The 27,147-nt window shown below is 42.8% G+C and overlaps 2 protein-coding genes across 2 annotated transcripts; both read left to right on the top strand.

Annotated features, from left to right (window-relative positions):
• The first annotated feature begins 1,021 nt into the window (after positions 1-1,021).
• Positions 1,022-4,958, top strand: LOC308301798 (uncharacterized protein). Its single transcript, XM_080745905.1, has 4 exons — positions 1,022-1,071; positions 3,655-3,734; positions 4,091-4,278; positions 4,682-4,958. Exons 2-4 carry the CDS (start codon positions 3,704-3,706, stop codon positions 4,844-4,846), a joined length of 384 nt encoding a protein of 127 aa, XP_080602031.1. The 5' UTR covers positions 1,022-1,071; positions 3,655-3,703; the 3' UTR covers positions 4,847-4,958.
• A 1,351-nt stretch (positions 4,959-6,309) lies between these two features.
• LOC308302396 (myeloid protein 1-like) lies at positions 6,310-13,211 on the top strand (the record flags this gene model as incomplete). The annotated part of the gene is made up of 6 exons (XM_080746650.1): positions 6,310-6,470; positions 6,936-7,047; positions 7,922-8,073; positions 8,863-9,025; positions 12,809-12,972; positions 13,042-13,211. Exons 1-6 carry the CDS (start codon positions 6,431-6,433, stop codon positions 13,209-13,211), a joined length of 801 nt encoding a protein of 266 aa, XP_080602776.1. The 5' UTR covers positions 6,310-6,430.
• Positions 13,212-27,147: the final 13,936 nt, after the last annotated feature.

Raw genomic sequence — 27,147 nt, 5'->3', positions numbered from 1 at the left:
AACAAAAAGGTCACAGTTTACTGTGTAGACTTGTTTTTGGAAAGACTATATCGTCTAATGGTTAAATAAAGAATGCAGAGGCTCATTTTCACTTCTCACTTTTTTTCCTCCATCACACAGGAAGGTTACACGCACGCACGCACGCACGGGCACGGACGCACGCACGCACGCACGCACGCACGCACGCACACACGCACACACGCACACACGCACACACACACACACACACACACACACACACACACACACAGTACACAGCAGGAAGCAAGGCAGTACCGACATGCCAACCTCTGACCACTCCCTGAATCAACATAAGCTATTACTATTAGAAAGCTTACATGGCTACATGCACACTTTGCACAGTGATTCAATTACATTAAGACTAATTAAATTGCATTACTTAAAGCAACGTTTCACCCAGGAAGGGTTGGACTAAAGCACGGGACAGAAATATATTGTGTGCAGTCATTGCCTTTATTTGCTTTGAGTGTTTTTAGCCTAAGGATCATATCAAGAATTGAAGATTACTACCTCCTTTCATCTTTCAAGCTGCAGTCCCAACGCATTTTCTAGAGCGGGGCCACAAGAAAATGCAGACTTGAAAAAGTGTTTGCGGCCCACCAATCTGACCACTTCACACAGCAGCTGAAATTTCCAGAGCATGTTTATTTTAATGATCGGTCATTTTTCCCCCCAACGTTTGCTTATTGGATTTTAGCAGAAGCATTCAATGCAAATATATCAACAACATATCGTTACATTGCCTCATATATAGCCCAACGGTTACATGACATGTTTTGTCCAGTCCTCCCCAAATGAAAACAGTTACAAGACTCTCTACATATTCTCTCTCTCTCTCTCTCTCTCTCTCTCTCTCTCTCTCTCTCTCTACTTCTCTTTTTCTGTTAGACCTACTGAATGTAGCACTTTGATAAGAGCTATCGTGGCACCACAGTACCATGGGGCTGGGAAATGAGTGACACCCATGACAGCCCTTACTGTCTGCCTGTGTACGCCACAACAAGAACACATATACGCTCCCGCGCAGTTACGAATCGTAGATTTCTTAAGGTAGGCTCTGTCTCATTTTCAGCAATACACCATCACATGAATTCAGCAAAGTCAAGTACATTGTGTAATTTATTCAATGTCATAATGTGAGTAGTAAAACTGGTTTTGTGACATTTGCTGTGCCAAAGGTTGACTCATTAGACTGTATGAAGTATTGTACGTGTTACATTTTATGAAGCAATAACGACAAAACATCTCCTATGATATCTGCTCAGAACAGACTGATTAGACTATCCTATGGCTTGAACATTAATACGGTGCATTTATTAGAAAACAAGTAATAATTCACATTCTACATTGATTTCAGCATAATTCTATTAGTGTTTATTAATGTCACTGAATGCACTTATTGACATATCCCAAAGAGCATGCTTATACAGTACAGCAAGCACCTGTGACAAGGTGCTAAATGGCCTGCATGTACACACTCACGCACGCACACACACACGCACTCACGCACACATGCATTAAACCCAGTGACCATGCTTTTCCTTTCTTTAGCTGTGATATATTCCAGTGTGTTTCTGCATGGAAACTATCATCGACATTACAGATTTAGAACCATGTTCAATCAACTCATAAACATTAATTTTTTAAAAGGCAGTTGGACAACATTTATCATGATAGCTGTGTACAGTATAAGACATGCTGGATCTATATGAGAAACTGGCTTTTGTCTGCCACCTAGTGGACATTAATTTTTACTACACAGCACTTACAGTAAATAACTTATTGTCTCCACCAGCCGAAGGCTGAGGGAGAGTATGTTTTCCCCTCCGTCCGTGTGTCCGTCCGTGCGTCCGTGCGTCCTCGCAGTTTGTGAGCGCCAAATCTCAGTCGCCGTTGGCCCGGTCGCTGCCAAAGTGAGCACACACATTCCCTGGATGCCAATCTAGAACCTCTGCCCTAATTTTTTCAAATGGGCCTTTTCTAGCGCCAACTAGTGGCCGATGTTTGCTAAACACATTTCTGTGCACTACTCTTACAGATTTTGTCCAAAAATCCTACAAATCGGTAGGCAATATCTCGACAGTCATGTGATCGACACGGATCTGTCCGATTTTGCATATTCCATCCTGATTGGCTAAGATTGGCTTCCAAAGTTTGTGGGATTGAGCCGTTTTGAACAAAATGCCTCAAATCACAAACGCAAAGTGCAATTATCATGAAATCGCGCACACACGTTCCCACTAGGCCGAGGAAGAAATGCCACTTAATTTCTTTTTAATCAGCCTCATGGTGGCGCTATAACAGCCCGATTTGTGGTTTTACCTATAACTCCACTGATCAGTTTCAAACTTTGTAAGCGCACTCCCTAGAGGCTAAGGATAAACCTTTGCCCTGCATTTTTCACATCAGCCTTTTATAGCGCCACCTTTGGGCCGACTTATGTAAAACACATTTTTGGATATTACTCCTTGAGATTTTATCCAAAAATCATGCAAATCGGTACACAGTATCTCTATAGTCATGTGATCAAGTCCGATCCGTCTGATATTTCACATTCCATCCTGATTGGCTAATATTAGCTTCCAAAGTTTGCAGGATTGCTCCGTTTTTGAACAAAATGCCTCAAATCATCAACGCAGCTTGCGATTACCGTGACATTTGCCACACATATTCCCACTAGGTCAAGGAACAAATGCTACCTTTTTAACATTGTCCTGTTATAGCGCCACCAGCAGGTAGACTTTAGCAAAACACATTTTTGGAACACAATGCTTGAAATCATGCATGCAGCGTCCAATTGCCATGAAAGATCTAAGGTGAAGAACATATGCCACCCTTTTTACATTGGCCTATTATACAGTAGCACCACCAGGACGCACGGCCTGGTGGAGACCTGTGCTCGGAAGAGCACTGCTTCTAGTGTTTATTATGGAATGAGCACTTCAGGGTTATTTTAGGTCAACCAGGAAGCAAGATCAACTTGTCATGTGTCACTTTGAAAAATCTAAATGTTCATGACATAACTTTATTTGTTATGTTTTCATTGCTTCATACCATACAGCATGCACTCTACCCATATGAGAAGAAAAATCTACTACTAATAATTATTATTATTGTTATTTTACATTTATTCAGGTGCGAGTTTGCACACAGAGAACTGATTTACTCTCTTCTGTGGTGCAGGGAAGCCCCACATACAACTAGAAAAATATTTTCTGCAAACATTGGATAACCTCTGCATTGAATATTGATGTTTCGATCACATAGGATCTTCCGCAGGATCATCCTGCTTGGGAGGTGTGCAAGTTCTATGTAAATGGTAAATGGTGCATTTATATAGCGCTTTTATCCAAAGCGCTTTACAGAGATTGTGCATTACATTCACGCACACATAAATACACCGGTGGCGGAGGAAACCATGCAAGGCACCAACCAGCTCACCGGGAGCAATGTGGGGTTCAGAGTCTTGCCCAAGGACCCTTTGACATTAACTCAGGGGGAGCCCGGATTCGAACTTCGGGAACCCTTCGTGCTCTAATAACGGTTTCTCTACCCCTGAGCTATGCCGCCCCACTATGTAGTTTCAAACAGAGTAACACAATGACTTAAACAGATGTACCTTAAAATCTGCAGGTGATTCTACAGTCACTGCATCTACTATCTCGTCATCTTTAATGGAGCAATGGATCCGCAGATATTGTCTCAGGGAAATGGTAAGAAAAATAAATGAGCCAAAGTCAGAGTTCATCGAACGTTTTTTGTGCTCTAGCTGTTTAAGCAGAGCTTCTGAAAAAAAGAAAATGTAGATCATCGTTCACAAATAGACTGAAGAAGTGCAACATTACTTGAAACATGAACTTAAACTTTATGTTGGTTTGTTTACTGTTGAGTGAGAAAACAATGTTGCACATTAAGTTAATCATCTGGGGACCCCACAAAATAATTTGGGGACCCGACCCACAGGTTGAGAACCACTGCCTTAAGCAAAGTTGAACAGCTGCTCTTAATGCAGCGACAGGGTACCTGAATGTAAGCGTAATGAAATTACCTCTCTACTTATCTCGTTCAGACTTGTCCTTCAACACTGTGGCAGCTGGAGCTCTGCTCACCCTGTTGGCTGTGGTCAGTGCTACAGTGTGGTTCTGTTCGCGACACGGCAGAGGTCGCAGGGAGGCTTCAGAGACACAGGACAATGAGAGAGAGCAGCCGGTGTTCAAAGTGCCCCAGAGCCCTGCACCCAGGACGCTAAGACTTGTGGTAAAAGTTGTTCATAAAACTATTTGTCAAGGATTTTTAAGTCAAAAAGTAATGTTAGATATATGTTTCAATGTTTTTTTTTCTCCCTCTATTTTTGTATGCGGCAGATGGCTGGGGTTTGACACGTCGTAGGATGATTGGTGCCATAGAGTTTAGACAAGCACAGGGAATTATTTTGAAGTCAATTCAGTTTTCTATGATTGACAGCTAACTTGACATTGAATGGATTGTGCTGATGTGGCACAACCCAGGCCATCTGGCACTCCAAAACTCAAGCACGACCAGGAACGATCTAGCCTACTACTGCAGAATATACCCCATGATGAGAACAGGCTCTGTTGATTCAGTGATGTCAAATCTTTTTGCTGATTCTCACACTGTGTTTCACTGTCTGTTTCCACAGCAGAAGGAAGGGGAGGAGGAAGGGGAGGAGCAAGAAGAGGAAGGGGAGGAGCTAGAGTCACAAGGGGAGGTGCTAGAGTCACAAGGGGAGGGGCCAGAAGAGCAAGGAGAGGAGCTAGAAGAGCAAGGGGAGGAGCAAGAGGAGCAAGGGGAAGGAGAAATGTAGAAATATTATACAATCTTTGATTTGTCCATTTTATATAGGACTTGCAATGGCATGCTATTTATTTGTATTATTGCTGTGCATTTATCTTTGAAACTTTTGTATATAATATATAATGACCTATTATTTAAGGAATGCAATAAATGAAAAGAGTCATTTTATATTCTGCTGTTCTTTTATACAATAGCTTTGTCAATTGGGAACCTACAGTACAACAAACAAACCAAACAAATTAGTTACTTAGCTACAAATAACAATTTTCTTTATAATGATGTTTTTCAGCACTGACAAAATAAAATACATTATTTTTTTAAATAATGTATTAATTCCCCATACTAACTACAATACAATCATTTGAAAAACACACTGACTGCTGAAAGAAATCATCTCCACAAAGGACAATTATATCTTGTTGCTCAATGTGTCCCTCTGGTCCCAGTGCTGGACTTCACCCTGGCGCACACGGAAGCCATTTGATAATTAATATGACTTGCCAGAGCAAATCATTTTTACAGTGGCCAGTTCCGAACCTGTAAAGTGCAGTTAGACTGCTAGAGTGGTTTTGGAGGAGAGTAGTAGGGATTCACGCTTTTTTATGACTTTTTTTTAGCCAAATCTGTGTTGAACATGATCTGTGGAGCTTGCCCTGGTGTGAGTGTGGACGTCTTTGACATTTCTTAAGTAGTTTGACAGGTATATGGGTGTCTTCGTGGTGTAGTGTATCTTGTAGACCAGGCCCATTGCAAGTTGCTGTACTCTGTCCTGTACTGTACTCTGAGCCATCACACCCTAGCAAAATGAGCAGGGTTTAGGTGAGTTGTAGGTGTGAGCCAAGCAGTAGCTGACCAGTTTGTTTTGGGATGTCTTGCTGGCATCCATCGACATTAGGGTTAAGTACTTCCCCTGCTGGATGCAGATGTGATTTATAAGGATTGGAATGTGACCTGAGGACAGCATTAACATCTGCCTCCTGCATCACAAGAGAAAAGTGTATGTTTTGTTCTAATGTCAGTGGAATAAATAGATTCAGACTGTGGGTGCTCAAAACAAAATGTTACTGTTCTTACTACATTACCTGATGTTTAACATTCACATTCAGAAATGATGGTACATTTTACTTCCTTCTGAAATGATTGTGAATTTTCCAAACCAAACCTGTAAAACTATTACTCTAAATTACATTGTGCAGCAGCCTACCTTAATGCTTATGTGTAGAAAACATTCTTCTTTAATAAACAAGTATGTTTCAGGGGAAATGAGAAGAAATAGATCAATGATAAAGGAAAATCCCACAAAAGTCACTAGTCACTACACAAACCACAATTAAACCGATATATAGCCTTAACAGTTACATTAGCCAACTCTTGAATTACCTTCCAGTAAGAGTGATTGCGACACTGTGTACTTTTTACTCTGTTGCAAGTGTGCAGGGACAAAAGGGGTGTTGTTAACTGTTGACGTTGATAAATTAGCCTATATAAAGTGGCAGGCATTTGTGGTTAGGAACACAGGCCATACGGAGCACTTCGATACACACATAGGCCTACTGTACATCACCTTCTGCAACTGATATACATCCAGAACACCATGAAAACATGTCTTCTGCTGTTGGCTGCAGTCCTCGTGGGTAAGTAGTCCTACCGAACCTGTGGCAAAGGGAATGTTCACACTCTATTTTGAAGTGGGTTAGCACTGGGTTTAGCCCCAGGATTTCTGGTAGCTACCCTGGAACAGGGTTAACACCAAATATTCACCTGATACATGCGTTATCATATCCTTGGGATTAGCCCTAGAAAAAGCCACGACACGTTTTTAGCTCTTGTTAAAAGGGAGAAAAGGGTGAACAAAAACCTAAATAAGATGATACAAGATGATCAGCAGAATATACACAATTCTGTTTCCCTGTGATAAGAGAACATGCAGTAATATCATGGTTTATATTAATAATGTGTAAATGTGACACAGTATTTGACTTTTTGATCGCCTCACTGTCTGTCTGTGTGTGTGCGTGTGCGTGCGTGCGTGCGTGTGTGCGTGCGTGCGTGCGTGCGTGCGTGCGTGCGTGCGTGCGTGTGTGTGTGTGTGTGTTTAGCTGTGGTGCAAGTGTGTGAGAGTGTGAGGTTTGGCCCGCTGTGCAGTGGAAACCCCAGCAACACAAGGAGAACTTCAGACGCGTGGGGACAAGGGCACTACGGGGCACGTCGGTGAGGCAACCACAAACACTTTCAGCCATGCCTACTTTGTCTTAGTAAACAGTACGCTTAATAATAATGTTTATTGTCCCCGAAGGGATATTTGTCTTCACAAGTCTGTGAAAACCACAACATAAATATGAGGTCCCCACTGTACACAGAAAACCATCTTTTAGTGCCGCAATGGCTGAGGGGACGAAATTCCTTCTAAAATGGACCTTTTCCCACTTCAGGGTTCTGTATCTTCACCTGTACAGGGGATGATCAGTGTCATTTCTTGTTGAAAGTGCTAAGTGTGTGATGGCTTTATTGTTCATATTATCAGCAAGTGTGGGTGTGCATGGGAAGTCCGATGATCTTGGATGCAATACGGGTAATTCTGTAAAGTTTGTTTTTGTTAGGCATGGACAGTATAGTGATAAAAACATGCAGAACTAATACAACAGTATGCGGAACAATACAACGGAATGTGGAACAATGCAACAATAATTTATGACTTCACCAGTTGAAGCATACAGTATAAACAGAGTACGTTATTGTTATCAGTAAAACACACTGTAGATTTGCGAAGATAGGGTCAGGGTTTTGGGAATCTTGCGGTATCAAACAAGTTGGTTAACGCATTACTGTGCCTTCATTTAAGCATATTCATCTGTGCGTCTCATGTATGTCATGGAATAGTATTTTTTGTGAGTATGCTATAGGATAGTAATTATACATCATCTTCCTGATAGATGCAATAGTTATTACTACATTACACTGATTTGTGCTGTTACTTTAGTGTCTAGAAATTAATTATTATTGGAAGGGAGAAAGGATATCATGCAGTACAGTACACTGCACACTGCTTAAGGCCACAAGTAACCATGTTTTTCTCCATGCTCAGAGAGAGCCGATTACACCAGGGCCTGGACATTGTGTGCCGCGATGGAGCGACCGTTTATGCTCCCTTTGATGTGACCCTCAATGGCAGAGTCATCGTTTACACCGACCCCAAAAAAGCAGCAATTAATAATGGAATCAACCTCAGGGGAGAAGGTTGGTCTGTTATAAATGCATCTATAAGCCGCTAAGACATTCAGTCTGATCGCCCATTGTGCTTTCAGTCACAGTTTCTAACCCAAACAATGATGCTATAACACAGGGCCTAATCCTCGAACGGATAACTTTAACATCTGTCCCTGGTTGACTGACCAGGGATAGATGTCTGTCTGAGCAAGCCGATTCCTGAGTCATGCAGAGAGTGGAATCCAGTCACAAATAATCAATTTAACTTGAATGCTCTGGAATCTGGTTTAGTAACTTTGGCACTATATCAACAACAGCAGAGTTTCACAGACTCACAGTAATGTTTGACACATCCTCCATGGCGCAATGGCAATTGCACATCACAGTGCCAAGGGGCAGTGCAAGACATACAGGACTTAGTTAGTTGTGATGGTACATTGTGACAAAGGAATTTGTTGTATTATAGCGTTGTTGTCGGGTGGAAACCTTGTATGTCCAAAACCGTTCGTTTTTTTATCATTTAATTTTTTTTACGAAATAGTAAAAACAGACGATCTACAAGCACAGAACACCTCGCACCGCGAGGTGTCGTGTGCTTGTAGATCTTCTGTTTTCACTACTTTTGTGCGACTGCGTTGTCTGATTAAGCAGGGCTTTACTTTGCGAAAAAACGTACACATTTGAAACTTGGAGATACAAGGTTTTTGCCCAACAGTGGCGATAATAATAACCTTCCTAAAGGGTTAATTATTGTACTAATGTACAATTGATTAATTGTTTTTTTTTCATTCCTCTTCATTTATATTTCTTGTTCTCTAGGCCTGTGTTTCAAGCTGTTCTATGTGAGGCCAGACAGAACCAGTGGTAGTGTGAGGAAAGGGGAGAGGATTGGAATCATGTTACCCATGCAGAACGTCTACAAAAGAATCACTTCTCACGTCCATGTTCAGATGTGTGATAAATCTGATCCCACCGGCTACTTCTAATGAGAGCGTCACCATTGATCTCATAAAGTGTTATCATACTTGAGTCTGCATGATGTCGATTTGATGGAATATCATTTTTATATAATACATTCTTGATTGGTTGTCATTCCAATTTCATCAACTATCCTAATAATACTCACAAACTGTGGTGAAATAATAAAATGTATGATGTCTTCTGTCAAAATGAAATCCAAAACAAATTATTACTAATACAAAAATCCAATAAAAAAATGTGAAAACTGACAGATACAGTGATTGGATGATCAAATGCACAACATAATTAAGTACAATTTGTTATATGGATTATAACAGGGTTTATAACTATTTTAAAACCATAGCCTACAATGAGAAACATGGAATAATTTTAAAACATTGAGCAATGGATTTAACAATAAACAATATTTGCAACCCAGGTGACAATGGCTCACCATTTATAACATGAACTTGGGGAGGCCGTAGCTTAGTTGGTTTCTGGCAATCAGAAATTTGCCGGTTTGTTTGCTGGCCCCAGTCTATGGAGAAGTGTTGCACTCACTGAGTGCTCATCATAACCATCATAGCCATCATCTTGGTGAAGCTGAAACTGAATATCTCCCATTGGATTATAAAGGCTATCCAAATTCAATTTAACCTTATCCAGTAAATCCTGTGAAGTGTGATTGCTGTTGATGTGTGTAACATAAAAAATGGTCACTGAGGAAACTACCCTATAGTCCCTCCTTGTTGGCCATGAGACAGAATGCAGGGTTAAGTAACGTCTGCAAATAGTTTTGAGAGGGAAATGAATCCTGCATGATACTGTAACACTTGACAATGTGATGATTAACGCTTGACTAGGACAAAGGCTCCAACTTCCCCCTATCTACAGTTGGCTCCAGTATGTGTATCTGCATTATGTCCTGGTCTCTCGTTCAGCAAAGAACTTTGACAACTGGTGTGTCTGACTTATCTTGTAGTAAAGCTATATCTTAGAAAGATTCGGTTTGCCTCAACATCCTGATTGCTACAGAATTCATTGACAACAGGTGAGCATTGACTCATTTGATTATTTGTGTTCAAATTATTCTCTAAAAAAGGAGTCTGAGCCTGAGTGAGCCGTCTGAGTGTGCTACTCAGACTCAGCAAATTACATAATTCTTTTTCAATGATCAGAAACTCATTATGATAAGTATGGCAGGTGTACATGTACTTATTGATTATTATTATTATTATTATGTTTTCATCATAAGCTACTGCAAATGTCATGCAAACATTGACAAATCATCTATGTTTAGCAACATGCATTTTGGGCAATGTCTTTGAGGAAAAAGTTGCGAAATTGTAGAATTACCCCACAATGCAAAAAGTATGAATGAAGAAGTATGATTATAGATGGAATACCCCCTGGTGGATATTCTCATACCTCACTGACATTATCTGAATTGTTTCACTGTGGTAACCTGTATAACCTGTACCTGTACCAAAACTAAAACTAAAACATTTAGGAGCAGTTTGCCGCAACACTTTCACTCAGGCCTACTGGAAATACAGTACAGCTTTTGTTCATGAAATAAAATGGGAAGGAGCATTGTCATTATTGCTGCTAAAGTGTCAGGTATCACTGAAAGAGGAAGATGGTTGCTGTTGTGGTAAGAGGAATTCATAAGCACCACACTGACTAGACATCAGTTGTCATGTTTGGTTGGAGGACATCCTCTTGACTCACACAAAACAGCGAGGTGTATTCAAGGATTAAAGGCCAAGGACAAGGAGCATAAAGAAATATGGAACCTGTTCAGAGAGATGAAAAATATGTTTTATCAGTACATATACTGTACTTATGTACTGCACTGTACTGTACTTTATTGTACTTTTACTCCACTACATTTATTTGAACTAATTACTTAGATTAGATCTGGATTATTATTACAAAACATACATTAACCACTTCAACCCTATACATTTTGTTGATTTGAAAATAGGCAATCTACAAGCTTACAATGTGTCGCATAGCGATGCATTCATTGCATTGTGCATTGTAGATCTGCTATTTTCTAAATATTTTTATACATTATACAGTCTGCCCTGAGATTGGGAGGTCAGGGTTCAAGTCATAGCAATGACTACAAAAATGGTACCCATCGCCTCTCTGCTTGGCACTCAGCATCAAGGGTTAATTGGCCAAGCAAGTAAATAAAATATTTCTCACGTGGGATTTGTTCGTGTGAATATTTTTCACACATTTTGTGAATTGATAATCATGGAGCTCTATTTGCACAATCTACCGGTAAGGTGTATGGTGGCACATGGTAAAAAATGCAGGGCACACTTGCGTCTGCCTATCAATTTTGCTAGTTAAATGGTGCATTATCTGGGGGCAAAGCTCAGCGCTAGGGCAAAGAGGTTTCTGAATTAATCATGGGTGTGGTTTTGGGCATAAATTAGACCAAACAATGTTTGTTCTCCCATTCCATTTAAGAGAACAAGGACTTAATGGTAAATGGTACATTTATATAGCGCCTTTATCCAAAGCACTTTACTTTATAATGTACATTACATTCACCCATCAACTGCAAGACACAATCTTGCACATCGGGAGCAGTTGGGGGTTCAGTGTCTTGCTCAAGAACAACCCGGGGAAGCCGGGAATTGAACAGGAAACCTTTCCGACTCCCAATCATCTCCCTCCCACTGTACCTGAGCAAGCTAGGTGCATTGCTATTTAAATGATGGATTGGAGGAGATGATAAAATATGTCTGCTAAGGAACAGTAAAAGTTTGACACTAGATTTCAGGAGAGGCATTTTGGGCATACAAATAGTCGCACTCTCCTCCAACAATGTCTCTTCATTTGTCCAAGACACATCTATGATATCTTGACTCATTCTCAGTTATGTTCTTTAATTAAAATGTAAAAGTATGATAGAGGTGCTACGTCCTGTGCATCCTTCTGTCAGAGCTCTAAAATGGATATTGATGATTGAATTTGTTACTGCTGTCCATTAAGCAGAGACAAGTAAAGAACGCAATGGATTTTGATTGGAAAAGTTGGATTATGTGGCTGTGCAGCTGGTCAGAATTCCTGTAGCCTAATTAACGGTCAAACTATGCAATATCTTGATATAGGTTCTTTTTTAAACCAATGATTAAATCATAACGGACGGCTGTGCGTTGAGTGCAGTTTAGAACTTTAGATAACTATAAACACACACACGTCACACATGAACACGCGACACACATGAACGCACGCACGCACACACACACACACACACACACACACACACACACACACACACACACACACACACACACACACACACACACACACACACACACACACACACACACACACACACACACACACACACACAATTACACCCTGATGGATCTTTGCTATTTCGTTTCACCCCCCGCCCCCCCACCCCCCCCCTCTACAGCAACATGATGAAGTTTGGTTCTCTCTCTAGTGGAAACCCGTTAAACAATATCAGAGGGAGTGACACCTGGGGGCAGGGACACTACGGAGCTCCACGGTATGCAGAAGTACAGTACTGTATATTGGCCGTCATGGTGTGGCATTTGTGTGTATGTTGTGTTATGCCATGTTGAATCGTATTGTATTGTATTGTACCGGTGTGTGAGAGAGACACTACAACTAGTACCACTTGAACTCCTTTGTTTTGTGTCCAGAAGCATGTGTACACACAACAGTGTGCTATAGGCTATAATTTAATGCATTGCTTTTGCAGTAAAGCTAAAATGGCAATAACTGTCTCAACATTAACTTTGTGTGAAATAAGGGGTGGAGGAAGACTTCACCTGGGGGTGGATGTAGAGTGTAAAGATGGTGCTACTGTCTTCGCTCCCTTTGATGCCGTGCTCAACGGAAAGTCTTTCCCATACAATGACCCCAAGAAAGCAGCCATCAACGATGGGGTCAACATTAGTACAGAGGGTGTGGCAGGTAAGTAAGTATGTCACAAACATTGCCATAATATAAAAGAAACACAAACTAATTGTTTACCCCCCACAGGTCTGTGTTTCAAGCTGTTCTACATTAAGCCGGACAAGTACTCTGGAATCGTGAAGAAAGGGGAGAGGATTGGAACCATGTTGCCTATGCAAAGTGTCTACCCAGGAATCACGTCTCACATTCATGTTCAGATGTTTGATAAGTCTGATCCCACTCAATACATCAAATGAGAAAGTCAACAATGAATGTTAAAATCGAGATCAAATGAAAATGCCCTTGCTTTTTCCCTTATCTCATTGCATTGGTTGATTAGTTTTATTGTATATTGTATGTCTTTGTATTATTGCGACAGGTCGCAGTTACTATGAAAAGCTCCACCGGCTGTCACGTCACATCACGTCACGTCACGTCACGTCACGTCACGTCACGTCACGTCACGTCATGTCACACTTTTGCCGTAGTCATATCTCTGCCACCGTTGGCCTTAATGCCTAACTTTGCACACACACTCCTTGGATGGCAAATCCCAATTCTCATTTCTCAAATGGCCCTCTTCTAGCACCACCATCAGGCCGATTTTTGCAAAACACATTTTTGGACACTGCTCCTACAGATTTTGCCTTAAAATCACACAAAGCGGTACACAGTATGTCTAAAGTCATGTCATTAACATGGATCTGTTCCCTCCTGATTGGCTACGATTGCCTTCTAAAGTTTCCCGATTAGTCTTACTGGTTATATGTGTTTATGCGTTTAAACTTGTGAAGCACTTTGTGACTATCAATGTCTGTGAAAGGTGTTCTAAAAATAAATGTAATTGCAACTTACTTAGGCCTACTTAATTACTAACAAATGGTTCAGTACAGGAACCATAGAGCAAAAAGTCTATAAGGGAGGCAATATGTGTCACATATATATGCTCTCAATGTACAGTACTCTGCACTATAAATTCCAGGCTGTATTTCTAGCTCAGTAGTGCTTTTTCTTGTTCTTGGTGTGTAAGAAAATATATTTGCCCTCTGGAATTCAATTATAGATTTGTTTTTATTATTTACTTTACAGGGTCGCGCGCACACACACACACACACACACACACACACACACACACACACACACACACACACACACACACACACACACACACACACACACACACACACACACACACACACACACACACACAATCTTCTGAATAGTTTGGTCTGTCTGTAGTCCGTACTATAGCTATTGATCCCCTCTCTGTTCTTATCAACTTATGTTTGTCTTATATAGACGTCATGGTGAATCATAATGTGTTTCCACAGAAAACATTGTCTTTCCCTTAAGGAACAACAACTTGAGGAAGAGAACTGAACAGAATTGAAAGAAAATAATAATAAAGGTCCACAAACACAGATTTGATCTTCTATTAAAACAGACAATAGTCCCAACACACACTGGAAGAGATGGACGAGGCCCCAGATAATTCTCGGAGGCCAGATCCAGTCCATGAATGAATGAAGAAATACAGAATACATTCTGCAGTCTCAGCAGGACTGCAGCAAAACAAGCAGTGAGCAAAGTGCACTTCTATAGTACACTGTTCAGTTTAGTCGTTGCTCTACTCAGGAGAATTTAATAAAAATAGTGTAGGGGGCAGCTCAAAAGGCTGTATGCAACAGGCAATTCTGATCAGCAAAGCCGCTTGTGGCAAACTTGTGGTCACTCTGTCCGGTCATCAACTTGATATAAGAAAATGTACATATACTGTATAGTCACTGGTGGTGATGTTCATAGTAAACACTATCAGTCATGATGATTACAGTATGCCTCTGTAAAACCTGTGGTTCATGCTGCTAAGCAGCACAGTCAACAGTGGGGGGCAGCAGAGTCCAGTATATGAGGACTCTGGGAGCTACACTCTGTATGTGATGAAACTGCAATAATGTTACTACAATGATGAATAGGTGATGAGAGATGAAGATATGAATGCTAATGACACATTTGATTCACAAACACCCTTTCCTATTGTCTTTGTTATCTGATAAAAACGGAATGCAAAAAATACGAGTTATGCTGCCTACTATTTTACATGCCATGGAACTGACCAGGTGAATTCCGGTGAAAACATTGATTTCACCCATTATGTACACTGTACAGTATAAGAAAGGGAGATAGGCCACTGCCACAATGGGGGAGGGGGGTGGGCGAAGGCAGGGTTGGATTGAACAGAAGCTTGAAAGTCTTCAGACAGTTGAGACGTGGATTGTGAAAAGTGGGTGTGTGCAACTGGATATTAGCACTGTGTTCGAAACGTTTTGTCAATTCCTACCATTTTGCTGTGCTGTGCATGTTTTCGGCAAATGTAATGCAGGCTATGCAGCTGCTTTTGACATTGCACAGGAGACATTTAACAGTGAGCATTGTCTTACCTTTGTTTCAGCTTACCAGCAAGGATGTATTGTATTGATTTGCTCAGGCACTTCCGAAATGACCACTGTTAGCATGTTCTATAACAATGTGCATGAATAATGCGTTGTTTGAGCAAATATGTGTCCATGTATACAGCAGAAATACTATCGATCTGTCTGTCTTTCTGCCTGTACGTCTGTCAACTGACTTAATAGACAATAGAATGTGACGGCTGTCTGGCAACAAATCCTTATTGGATGCTTCAGTTTCTGGCAATACTATTAGAATGTCTGTCCCTGACAATTTAACAATGAAAGTGGATCAAGTAGTGAATGAGTATTGTGTGTTGTTTGTCCACTCTTGTGTACTGCAAACTGAATGGCTCTTGGGATGATGAATGCTTCTGTGACTATGTTGAGACCAGCTAAGAAGGAGGATGCAAGATACAGCCTGAAAATGGGGATTGATTGAGGAGTGATAGAAAGGATTGCTTGGGGAAAGGGAAGAAAAGGAAATGAGGGAGAAAAACTATATTTTGAGCATCCTAAGTATCTTCTTCACAATACCATATTCATGGTGAAAGAATCTTGCACTCCCAAATGTTAGTAAATTATATTGATTATCTAATAATGTAAGCTTGCTCTATCGATGTGCTCATTGTACACGATTACGGCCAATCGGTGAAATGTGAAACTGTAGATGTACATAAGAATAAGAAATGTTTTAAGATTACAGAAAAGGGAAAAGTACAGACAACACGTGCAGGAAGAATAGAACATTGGGACAGAATTAATTAATGCCATCCAACCCAATATGTTTATGGAGTGCTAGTGAGCTTGTTAAAGCTACCGGCTATTTATGTTCCTCCATCCATATGAGATAAATGATTTTGTTTTTTCTCCTCCAAAACCAATTCAACAGAGAAGAAACTGTGTGAAGAAGAAGAAGAAAAAAAGAAACAACATCAAATGGATTTCCAGTCCCTCAGTGGCCAGATCTGTACTCAAAAGACTATAAAGTAAACCTTAGTGACAGTGGAAAATGTGTGGTCGTACTTACTGGCCGTGCAATTTACTCTTACAAGAAACATTTATTAGCTCCTAAGATTCTCTGTCATTGATCCTAGAGTAGGCTGCATGCATGAGCCCGCGTCGTGTGCGAGTCCTTCCCATCCCAGCTTATAAGGGCCCTGAATCTTGGTGTGTTCATATTTTTCAGCTTTGCACCTTAATTCTGCCTCTATTCCAGTAATACTGCCCTTAATCACACTTAAGGTGTCAAATACATTGCTCTCCAAAGAACATTTATGCATTTCAACCGGAGATTCTGTCGACAATGCATTATTACATTACAGATGTGTTGCGTTGCAGGTGTTGCCTGTGTTGAATTTTGTTTTACTTATGCATACGCTGCACATCTACCAGACGTTTCTTGAAAGCTCCCTGGATGGTTTTGTTAAGGAGATAATATTTCCTCCATGAGTCAATGTTGCGACAGAATCCATGCACTAAAACAATAGCCAGTGTCCATGCATGATCAATGTCCTCTGAAAATATTTAGGCTGACTAACCTCACGTTGGACCGATGCACATTATTTGGCGGGGACGTGAATGTTTAATGGACTGAGAGGATCGCAAATGTGTACGTCTTTTGGTAAAGCAAAGCCCTGCTTCATCATACAAGACTGTCGCAGCAAAACTAGTGAAAACAGCCAATCTACAAGCACACAACGCCTCACGATGCGAGGCGTTGTGTGCTTGTAGATTGGCTGTTTTCACTAGTTTAGTACATTTTATAGATGATAAATACAAAACAAACGGTTTTGGACATACAAGGTTTCCACCCGACAACGACGATATGCTATAAATATAAGGTGCTGGGAGTGAAAATTATAATGTAGGCCTCGGATTAAAAAAATATTTATCGGGTCACGACGAAAAGGTTTGGGAACCCCTGGTCTAGGAAGCCACACAAAGCTTAACCTCACATCACCAGGTTTTATGCAGTACCCGTGGGAAAGCCTGTGTTCTGTTTGCTGTTCAGTGCTAAGATCCGGTCCAGAGCACGTCTACTGCATCCGGTAATTCCCACACGCTATACGTGCACACCCACACACACTGTTTCCATATCTGCTCCAGGTGCAAACTGAAAAGCCAACTGATCCAGAGGAAACATCGTACCTGGCGGCTCGATTGCACCTCCACAAACAGCCTTATGGATGGCAAGACTGTGACAGCGCTGATGAGTGTACCATTTCCTTACTGTATGTTTTCCCTTCTTAATGCAGAATGAAAGAAAGTACGTGTGGGGAGAGTGCGAGAGAGAGAGGGAGGAGGGGTGCAAGGGTGGGTGGTGATAGAGAGGAAAAAACAATTCATTACTTTTTTTCACAGATGATTAATTGGTTTGGAAAAGTGCTATTCCCCAAACTCCCACCTCCGCCACCTCCCATACCGCCGCCTCCCTCCCCTCTGTCCTGCTATCTCCCCCTCCAAACACTTCTCCTGTGCTCCGTCAGTGTTTCTCATTAGCGGTGTGGGCTGAAGGGGTTCTCCCTTAGTGTGCCCGGCTCCCTCGAAGGTCTGTTCTGTTGCCACAACTACTGTAGGGTTAGGAGAGTGTGTCGGTGTCTGGCGGAGGGTAGGGGGTTTGTGTGTGTGTGTGTGTGTGTGTGTGTGTGTGTGTGTGTGTGTGTGTGTGTGTGTGTGTGTGTGTGTGTGTGTGTATGTGTGTATCATCTCATGGATGGTCTATAGCTTGAGCTTCTTTCTTTCTATCCCTGACTCTTTCTCTCACTTTTAACACACACGCACGCACACAGAAAGTTGTTAGACGGTGCATTGCGGCTCTGGTAGATGATATGATAGGCAGCTGGCTGGGTATTTGGGCCAGGACCGAGTGGGCGAGCGAGGCTAACAAACTCCACAAACAAACTGAATGTCCTGGAGCTAACCAGCAGCACCACACAGTTCCCAGACAGAGGCGCAGACTCCCAGCCAGACTGACTCACGCACGCACGCACGCGCACACACACACACACACACACACACACACACACACACACACACACACACACACACACACACACACACACACACACACACACACACACACACACACACACACACACACACACACACACACACACACACACACACACACACACACATATCCTTACCTGCAAACCATATTTCTAAAGGAGTTTGACCTCTCACTTTAGCTGCTGAAACTCTTGTTGGAGCAGTTGGAATTTTGCCATAAAGTTAAGAGATTAGGTAACAGCGCTGTCGTGTGTGAATAATGTGTGAATACAGCGCACATGTGCAATATACAGACATGCACATACAAATTCAAAACTTACCTTTTGCTATTTACTATGGCATCAGTCAGCTACGTTTACTTGTACAGACTAAGTTATAGGCCTAACAGCTTACTTACACGCACTCACGTATTTAGTCCTTTGTAAATCCGAGTCACTTACTGGTTTGTTTGGTTCCATTTGTACACTATCAGTGTTAAATTAACACTGAAGATGTTACTGATTTGTGTTTGGGCTTTTGCCTTTAGGCCTATTTGATAGGACAGTAGACTCACAGGAAATGTGGGGAGAGACAGGGAATGACATGCGGCAAAGGTCTTCCGGATCGGGAATCGAACCGGCGATGCCGTCAGGCATCAATGCCTATGTGGCAATGCCTATGTGGTATGTGCATGGACCAGTAGGCTAGCGGGCGCCCTCTGCGTGGGTATTATTGCACACTTACAGTGTAACTTACAGTAATGAAGCAGCGGCTCTGTACCCAGCATGCACCTTTTCCATGATGCCTGTGGAGACAGACCAGGAATAACCTCCCAGCTGGCCAACAGAGGACAGCATAGACTCTGTTGCCCTTCTAATACATCAGCAGGTGTGAACATACAGGTGTGTGTGTGTGTGTGTGTGTGTGTGTGTGTGTGTGTGTGTGTGTGTGTGTGTGTGTGTGTGTGTGTGTGTGTGTGTGTGTGTGTGTGTGTGTGTGTGTGTGTGCCCACACATATACCCTTGTGCAGGACAGAGACAGACTGTACCGTACAGTATATGTGTGTGCGTGTAGCCTACAGGTGTGCATGCTTGCTTACGCACATGCATGCAGACAAATGGTCTGACAAATTTAGCTTAGACAGCAGTTTTCTGCTGGCCAAAGGAGACACACATAGGATTTGGAGCTACACAAACACTCAACTCAACTTTGTTTGTATACAGTAGCTCTTAGTCACCGTCTCAAAGGGTAGGGTGGCTGTCTTGCAGGGACGTGCAGAGAATGTTAGAGAGGCAGGGGCTGAAATTTCTAAAAGGGCCTTTTGGTGAAAATCTCGAAAATAGCAGACGTCCAAGCTCACAACGCGTTGTACTGTGATGCGTTGTGAGCTTGGAGGTCGGCTATTTTGGATGCTTGATTTCTACACAGAGAGGGCAATTCTTTCAACATGAGATGCTGCATTCAAGTTCACGAGAGTTTGGACAAGGCTATACTGCGCATGCGTCACGTATGTCAGCGTTTGAAACGACTCCGTCTGAGGTCTCGTTAAAACACCAATTTTAACTACTTGGTATGTTTTTAAAGTATATGCTTTAAAGTCAAGTTTGTCTTAACTATCTACTAAACATACAGTGGAATATTTTAATGATCGGTCGCTTTGGTCGCCCGTGAACATTACAAACAAACTGCGGGCACCGCCGCTGCTGTGAACCACTTGGAGGGAACCAGTGGAGGACCCGGGGTGTTTAAAACGCGCGTCCGTCCGTCCGTCCGTCCGTCCGTCCGTCCGTCCGTCCGTCCGTCCGTCCGTGCGTGTGCGCGCCCGATTTCGTTTTTTTTGCGTGCAGAGATCGGTTTTCGGGCGGTTTTCCCCCCTCATTTTCCTTCAGATACGGGCCTTAACGGTTTTATGATGTATTATTTATTTACTTTTCAAGTTATCACTATACTGCAATAACCAACACAACCAAAGCTTACATGAAAAAACACTTCATCAGAAAGTCACAACTTAGGGAAAAAGTAAATAGTTACCATTGTTGCTTGTTGGTCAACTTGGTCCTCCCGAAATGTACAGTTCTAGTTCTGTAGCAACTTGGGACAGGTTGTGAGGTCGGTATCCATTTAATTCCAATAAATGTACATAGTGTCAAATGTCATTGTCCAGATCCAGAAACAAGAAACAGGCAAAACCAAACCTTTGGAATTCCAAAAGAGCAATTACTTTTATTAATATGCGACGTCCACAGTCAGTAGTTGTGCTTTAGTCCATTCCAGCTGTCCAATGAAAAAATCATGCTGTCCTTCCTCCAAACATGCTTCCACACCACAGCCAAAACAAAGTCGCCACATTATGATGTCATCACTCACTCCGAGAGCAGGTCCGGTTCTACGAGGGTGCTGAGGCCTGCTTTGCACCCTCATTTTGGCCAGGGAGCACCCCCACCTCTCAGTAATTCCCGAAATGTACATTATAATACAGTAGATCAGCATTGGCTGGCCACAACCGGTTTGGCACACACTCCCATTGGTATGCAATTTAGCCTTTTGTTTTCACCTGGCCGATTTGAGTTGGGTATCCTTCACTTAAAGCATAGCACCCTCAGCCATTGTGGGCTGCCGCCGGCCCTGTCTGAGAGTCAACTGTAAACTGCTATACAGGCTGCGACCGCGTATTTTCCTGGTGAACCTAAGCGCAATGGTGGGGGCTTGGGAGTGTGGGGAACACGCACCACTCAGGGCACTGGACCGAACCATTTGGGGATTTTAGACGGGGGGGGGGGGGGGGGGGGGTTTCAAACATTATCGCTCGCGTTTAGTGCGTGATTTTCAGAATTCAGACCCCTAAAAGTTTGGCTTGGGGGTCCCTGACTGGGGGAGACGGGGGGGTCTTCTGGAAGTGAATGGAGGGGACGAAATTGGACCTGGAAGGTGACAAAAACCCCTTGTGCCCCCCGCCATTTTCGCCCCTGCACTGCCGCCATGGATGCATGGATCCCGGTCCGCCGTAACAAGCAGAAGAGGTGTAGGAACACCTCACGTGCTGCATCCCCACCTATTCCCTTGGGCAACAGTTTCGAGTTACTGGGTTCACTCATGCAGGTACGCCAGTCCATGCCCAGAGGGCATTTGCATTTCTTTCACCTTAGTAAGAGATGCATTCATGGTCTGGAGAGGGCACTTTTTTTACAGACGGGTAAAAGGGCAGGGGCTCAAGCCCCCTTTGATGTCTATGTGTGCACGTGCCTGCTGTCTTGGAATCTGAAGGTTCCTGGTTCGATCCCTGGCTCGTCTCTTGCTATGTGTCAAAGTGCCGTTGGGCAAGACACTGCACCCCTAACCCCTGATCTCTTGCTATGTCTTCTTCCGCTGTGTGTGTAAAAATGTAAAGCACTTTGGACAATAGGGGATAATATAAACGTGCCATTTGACCTCATTCAACAAAGGAAACAAACAACATCCACTGTCCTTAGACCCTCACTCAGGCAAGGAAAAACCCAAGGAGAGAGAGAAAAAATACATTGGTTCAAAAAGAAAAGAAAAGAAAGAAAACGTACTCACAACACACCGGTTGCGTGGCAGCAGGATGGATTTCAGCTCTGATGAGGTTCATGTCTGTCCGCATCTGTGTGGGGAGGCATGGTGTTTGACCAGGTTTTAGGCACCGAGTCTGGCTTGCTGCCTGCGCTGCAGAAAAAGCAATAATCCATCTCTCCATTTTATTAGAAGATGGATTTCCCACCAGGGCCCCAGCATTGAATGTAGACACCTAATAAGGTATCGCCTCACCTATACCACTCCTACTGCTTCAATTAAGCCTTGGAGAGGGAAAGAGAGAGAGAGAGAGAGAGAGAGAGAGAGAGAGAGAGAGAGAGAGAGAGAGAGAGAGAGAGAGAGAGAGAGAGAGAGAGAGAGACAGAGACAGAGAGAGAGATGGAGAACAATGGGGGCTAAGGAAGGTGGAGAGACTTGGGTGAGAAATCATGAAAGAGGTGGCTGAGAGAAGGTGGGTATGGAGAGAAAGAAGGAAGAGAGACAGAAAGTTAGATATAAGATCTGGAAGAAAGGACAGAGCAGTGTACTGTATGTCAGGGCTGGGCAACGTTGATGATGGAGAGGGACACTATATTTCCACACTCACTCCAGAGGGCCACATCGGGCAGAAACCTCTTATTTCCGTAAAATCTAACTTTTATCATAAATTAATGCCCTACTTTGTCATTCTATGTCACACAAAAGTAGAACATCATGAATCAGTGTTTTGCTATTTTTGAACTATATTTTTGAAGTATTTTTTAAATTTAATTTCAAATGCATTTAGTTATACTTTATGTTAACTGTTGTCATGAACTTAAAATACAAATACATTGGACATAAAAAAGACAATCACATTTTTATACTAGTCATTAAGCAATGCTAATATATCATTAAAGTGGGTCATGTTTGCATGTTTGGAATTGTAACAGCTGAAATCAGTATTCTGATATTAACCTGCGGGGCCGCATTACGTGAAGGTGAGGGCCGCATGTGGCCCCAGGGCCACCCGCCCATTGCCCATGTATGTTGTATGTGAATGTGTGTCTATGTCATTGTGCTCGTCTGTTTACATGCATGAGTGTAGTATACTGTAGTGTGTGTGTGTGTGTGTGTGTGTGTGTGTGTGTGTGTGTGTGTGTGTGTGTGTGTGTGTGTGTGTGTGTGTGTGTGGGTGTGTGTCTCACTGATCTGACTGAACCAAGGTTTGTCCGCTCTGATCCGGCACATGGCTTTAACAGATAACAACAGATCTGCAGGCAGCTGGAGGAGGGGTTGTAGGGATGTGACTGGGATATCTGTATATTAGGGCTGTCAAAGTTAACTTGGTCAATTGCAATTAACTCACTGTTATGTTAATCAAGATTTGTTATTTCTCAATGAATCGCATATGTATTTATTTGAGCCCTTTGGACTACCAATAGTTTAGGACACACAGCTCTCTATATGTCCGTAGGCATGCTCCTTATGTTTAGCTGATATGCGTTGTGGACTCCCACGGTCATTGTACCATTAAGGGGGTTCCACACGATACGCGGTTGCCGTCGGGGCTGCCGCTAGGATCAGCAGTGGCCACACCGTGGTGAGACACAAGCACACTCGCTCAGTGAGTAAACGCTGTGCGGTATTTCACAAAGATGAACACAATCCATCTCTCACCACCCGCGTACGCATGCACAAACGAGAACGCTTGCGGTGGATTTCACGGGACCGCGCCCGCTTGCCTTCGCTGTGCGGCCGAAAAAGCCGCCCGCCTCTCATTGAAAATTAATTACTACAGTAGCAGGCGGTGACCGCATACCGTGTGGAACCCACTTTACTGCTGTTAACTCATTAGGAACTATATTTACCACATAATTTCTTCAGCTACAGTACTTTCTAAAGGGAACTAAATGCCAGTAGTAGATTGGAATGTAACAGGGAGGCTACAATCCTCTGCTCAATTTATTTTTGTAAACCTTTAGGATATTTTAGTGAACCTTTATAAGCATAAAGGTGGACACTACAGTACTCGTATTACAAAGTATATTTAGCAGATTATTATATCCATCTTCTGCAGCCTGTTTGATGGTTTCTGGGCAATATTTTTAATTGTTTGGGGTTGTTAATTGATTTCCAACAATAATACATAAGCATATTACACATTAGCAAGGGTATAATGAACTTGAAACTATAATTTAGAGTAGCCAATAATATTTTCTCCCCAATTTAATCGTTATGCCAATTGATTCCTACCCACACACATTTATCTGTTGTCACTGCTGTTTTATCCTCCTGACACACGCGTCAGTGAGGAGCCCACTCTGGGAGGATGTAGAGCAGGGGGTCCGGGACCCCTAGGGGGTCCTCAGAGTTACTACAGGGGGTCCTCGAAATCTTTGAGTGATAGAAAGTTTTTTTCTCCTTTTTTTATATTAATTTAACCACTTGAACCCTAGTGTCCAATCCATATTCTGAGAACTTTAGCCAAAAATAGCAAATCTACAAGCTCACAACGCCTCGCAGTGCGAGGTGTTGTGAGCTTGTAGATCGGCTATTTTTAGCAAAGAGCTTTGGTGTAGAGGGGAAAAGAGCAGACTAAGTACAGAGAGAAAGGTCAAGTTTATTAAGTATTGACGGTTCAAGTGGTTAAATGTCTGAAAACACAAATTGACATGAATCCAAAATACACTGATTGTGCTGTCAAACGATGAAACTATATGGAATATATGATAAGGTTGTGGGGGTCCCTGCTTCATCTCTCTCTCTCAACAAAGTGGTCCTTGGCCTGAAAACGTTGACCCCTGATGTAGAGCCTTTATCCTACGTCTCCCACCCAACACTCCCTGCTGACAGGTGCCGCCCAGCCCGTAGGATTACATCCAACCTATATCACCCTGTCCGCACACCCACCCTCCCCCAAACACAGACCATTTGTGTTGGCATATAGATGCCCGACAAAGCCACACCAACAACCTCCGTGGTGGTGTGCAGGGACTTTGCCACTGTGCCACCCGAGCGCCATATCCCTCTAAGGTTTATTGTGAACAGATCAAAAACTGATGACTTATTGTGACTCATCGCACGATTATCTATGAGAGAGAGAGAGAGAGAGAGAGAGAGAGAGAGAGAGAGAGAGAGAGAGAGAGATACAGTATATGAGTGGGTGAATGTGCACCATGGATTGACTGTCCGGCCAGTCATAAAACAGCCCCCTCCCCCTCATCACCATTATGACTTTGCCTCTTATCTCTTCCCAGAAATAATCCATTACTCGTTTAGCCAGAGTCCATTTGTGTCCGCAAGACAAACACTGTGGTCCATCAGACAGACAGACAGACAGACAGACAGACAGACAGACAGACAGACAGACAGACAGACAGACAGACAGACAGACAGACAGACAGACAGACGGATGGACTGACAGACAGACAGACGGATGGACTGACAGACAGATGGATGGACTGACAGGTGACCGGACGGATGGATGGAAATGAAGACAGACATAAAAGACCATTGTTTTTCCTATCCTTTTTACATTTCATATTTGAGGGAATTTACCTGACGTTCTTATGGCAGTGGATCTTATTCCATTTGAAGCATTTTGCTATTAAAAAGAAAATTCACCCTGATTTCTTGCTTCCAGTGCTTCACACTGCTTTGGTTATGTCAGTCAGACACGCTGTCTTCTTCTGGGAGAGAAAGCATGCAGGTGAGACAGATGGACAGCTGGTGTAGATGTACGGTGATGTGGTGAGTCTTTCTAGCTAATGGAAAGACGGATGGAGTGGGGAAGGAGGGGGTGAGGGAGGGGAGAGAGAAAGAGGGGGGGGGGGGGGTACTGTGTGGATGAATAGTTGTTCAGAGGGAGAGAGGGAGAAAGAGCAAGGGAGCAGAGAGAGAGAGAGAGAGAGAGAATTGTGTATGAGGTCAGGGGTGTCGCACCAAATTCTGGGCCCTGGGTACAAGGATTCACTGCGGGCCTCCCATGAATGTTCTTCATAGGGGGAGGGGGTTTAACCCATTTAGACTGAGACATTTTTACGCATTATTTTGTGCTTTAACTATTGAAAAATAGCAGATATACAAGCTCACAGCACAGCACAGAGTGCCTCGCTGCGAGCTTGTAGATCTGCTATTTTTGAAAAATCGTGAAAATGTGTGCAAGTCTTTGAATATTTCAAATCCTTCTAAGGTTTTTTGAAAAATCTATGTTTCCCAATATTTAGTTCCAGGGACCCCCCAGAAGCAACATTTGAGTTACAAATGTTCGCTTAAAAAATACATATATTCAAAGATTTGCAGTTTTGCACACATCTTCAAAAATAGCAGATCCACAAGCTTGCAGCGCGGCACTCGGTGCCACGCTGTGAGCTTGTATATCTGCTATTTTTCAATAGCTAAAGTATAAAATAATCAAGCCCCCCCCCCCCCACCTTGGGCCCTAGTAACTCAGTCCCACTTTCCCCCCCCTTGTGACGCCCCTGAATGAGGTTATGTGTGTGGGGAGAGAGAGAGAGAAAGAGAGGGAGAGCGCTGCATGGGTCACAGAGGGAGCAACACATAATCGTTGTTGTCAGGCGGAAACCTTGTATTCTCTTTTTTGTTATTATTTTTAAAATAATTTAAACTGGTGAAAATAGCCGATCTACAGAATAAGCACACAACGCCATGTCTTTTGTGCGACACTTTTGCAGGATGAAATAGGGCTTTAATTTACCAAAAGACGTGCACATTTGAAACTTGGAGATACAAGGTTTTTGCCTGACAGTGACGTAATACCAGCAGCCTTGATGTGTTTTTGTCTCTCCTGCAGGCAGTATTAAAGGCCTCTTTAATAACAGCAATGTAAAAAGCCTCCACAGTAGCCATGAATCAGACTGAGGTCTGAGGACCACAGCATGCAGCATTCGTCTCGTCAATCCACCAACAGCACTGGAGGGGAATCGTGTTCGACACAGTTTAGTTTAGTTCAGGGGCCTTCAACAGGGGGTCCGGGACCCCTAGGGGGTCCTCAGAGTTATTACAGGGGGTCCTCCAAGTCTTGGTGTGACAGAAACTTTTTTCTCCTTTTTTATATTAACCACTTGAACCCTAACGTCCATATTCTGAGAACTATAGCCAAAAATAGCAGATCTACAAGCTCACAACGCCTCGCTGCGAGGCGTTGTGAGCTTGTAGATCGGCTATTTTTGGCTGTGGAGGTTTGATGTAGAGGGGAAAAAGAGCAGACTAAGTACAGAGT

Source organism: Nannobrachium achirus (assembly GCF_963921795.1).
Source record: "Nannobrachium achirus genome assembly, chromosome: 17".
Taxonomy (NCBI): Eukaryota; Metazoa; Chordata; class Actinopteri; order Myctophiformes; family Myctophidae; genus Nannobrachium; species Nannobrachium achirus.
This window is presented reverse-complemented; position numbering and strand designations above follow the sequence as displayed.

Coding starts and splice junctions, on each gene's coding strand:
- LOC308301798 (XM_080745905.1), top strand. CDS start 3,704: ATGGATCCGCAGATATTGTCTCAGGGAAATG. Junction 3,735..4,090: donor GATATTGTCTCAGGGAAATG/GTAAGAAAAATA, acceptor TATCTCGTTCAG/ACTTGTCCTTCAACACTGTG. Junction 4,279..4,681: donor CCAGGACGCTAAGACTTGTG/GTAAAAGTTGTT, acceptor CTGTTTCCACAG/CAGAAGGAAGGGGAGGAGGA.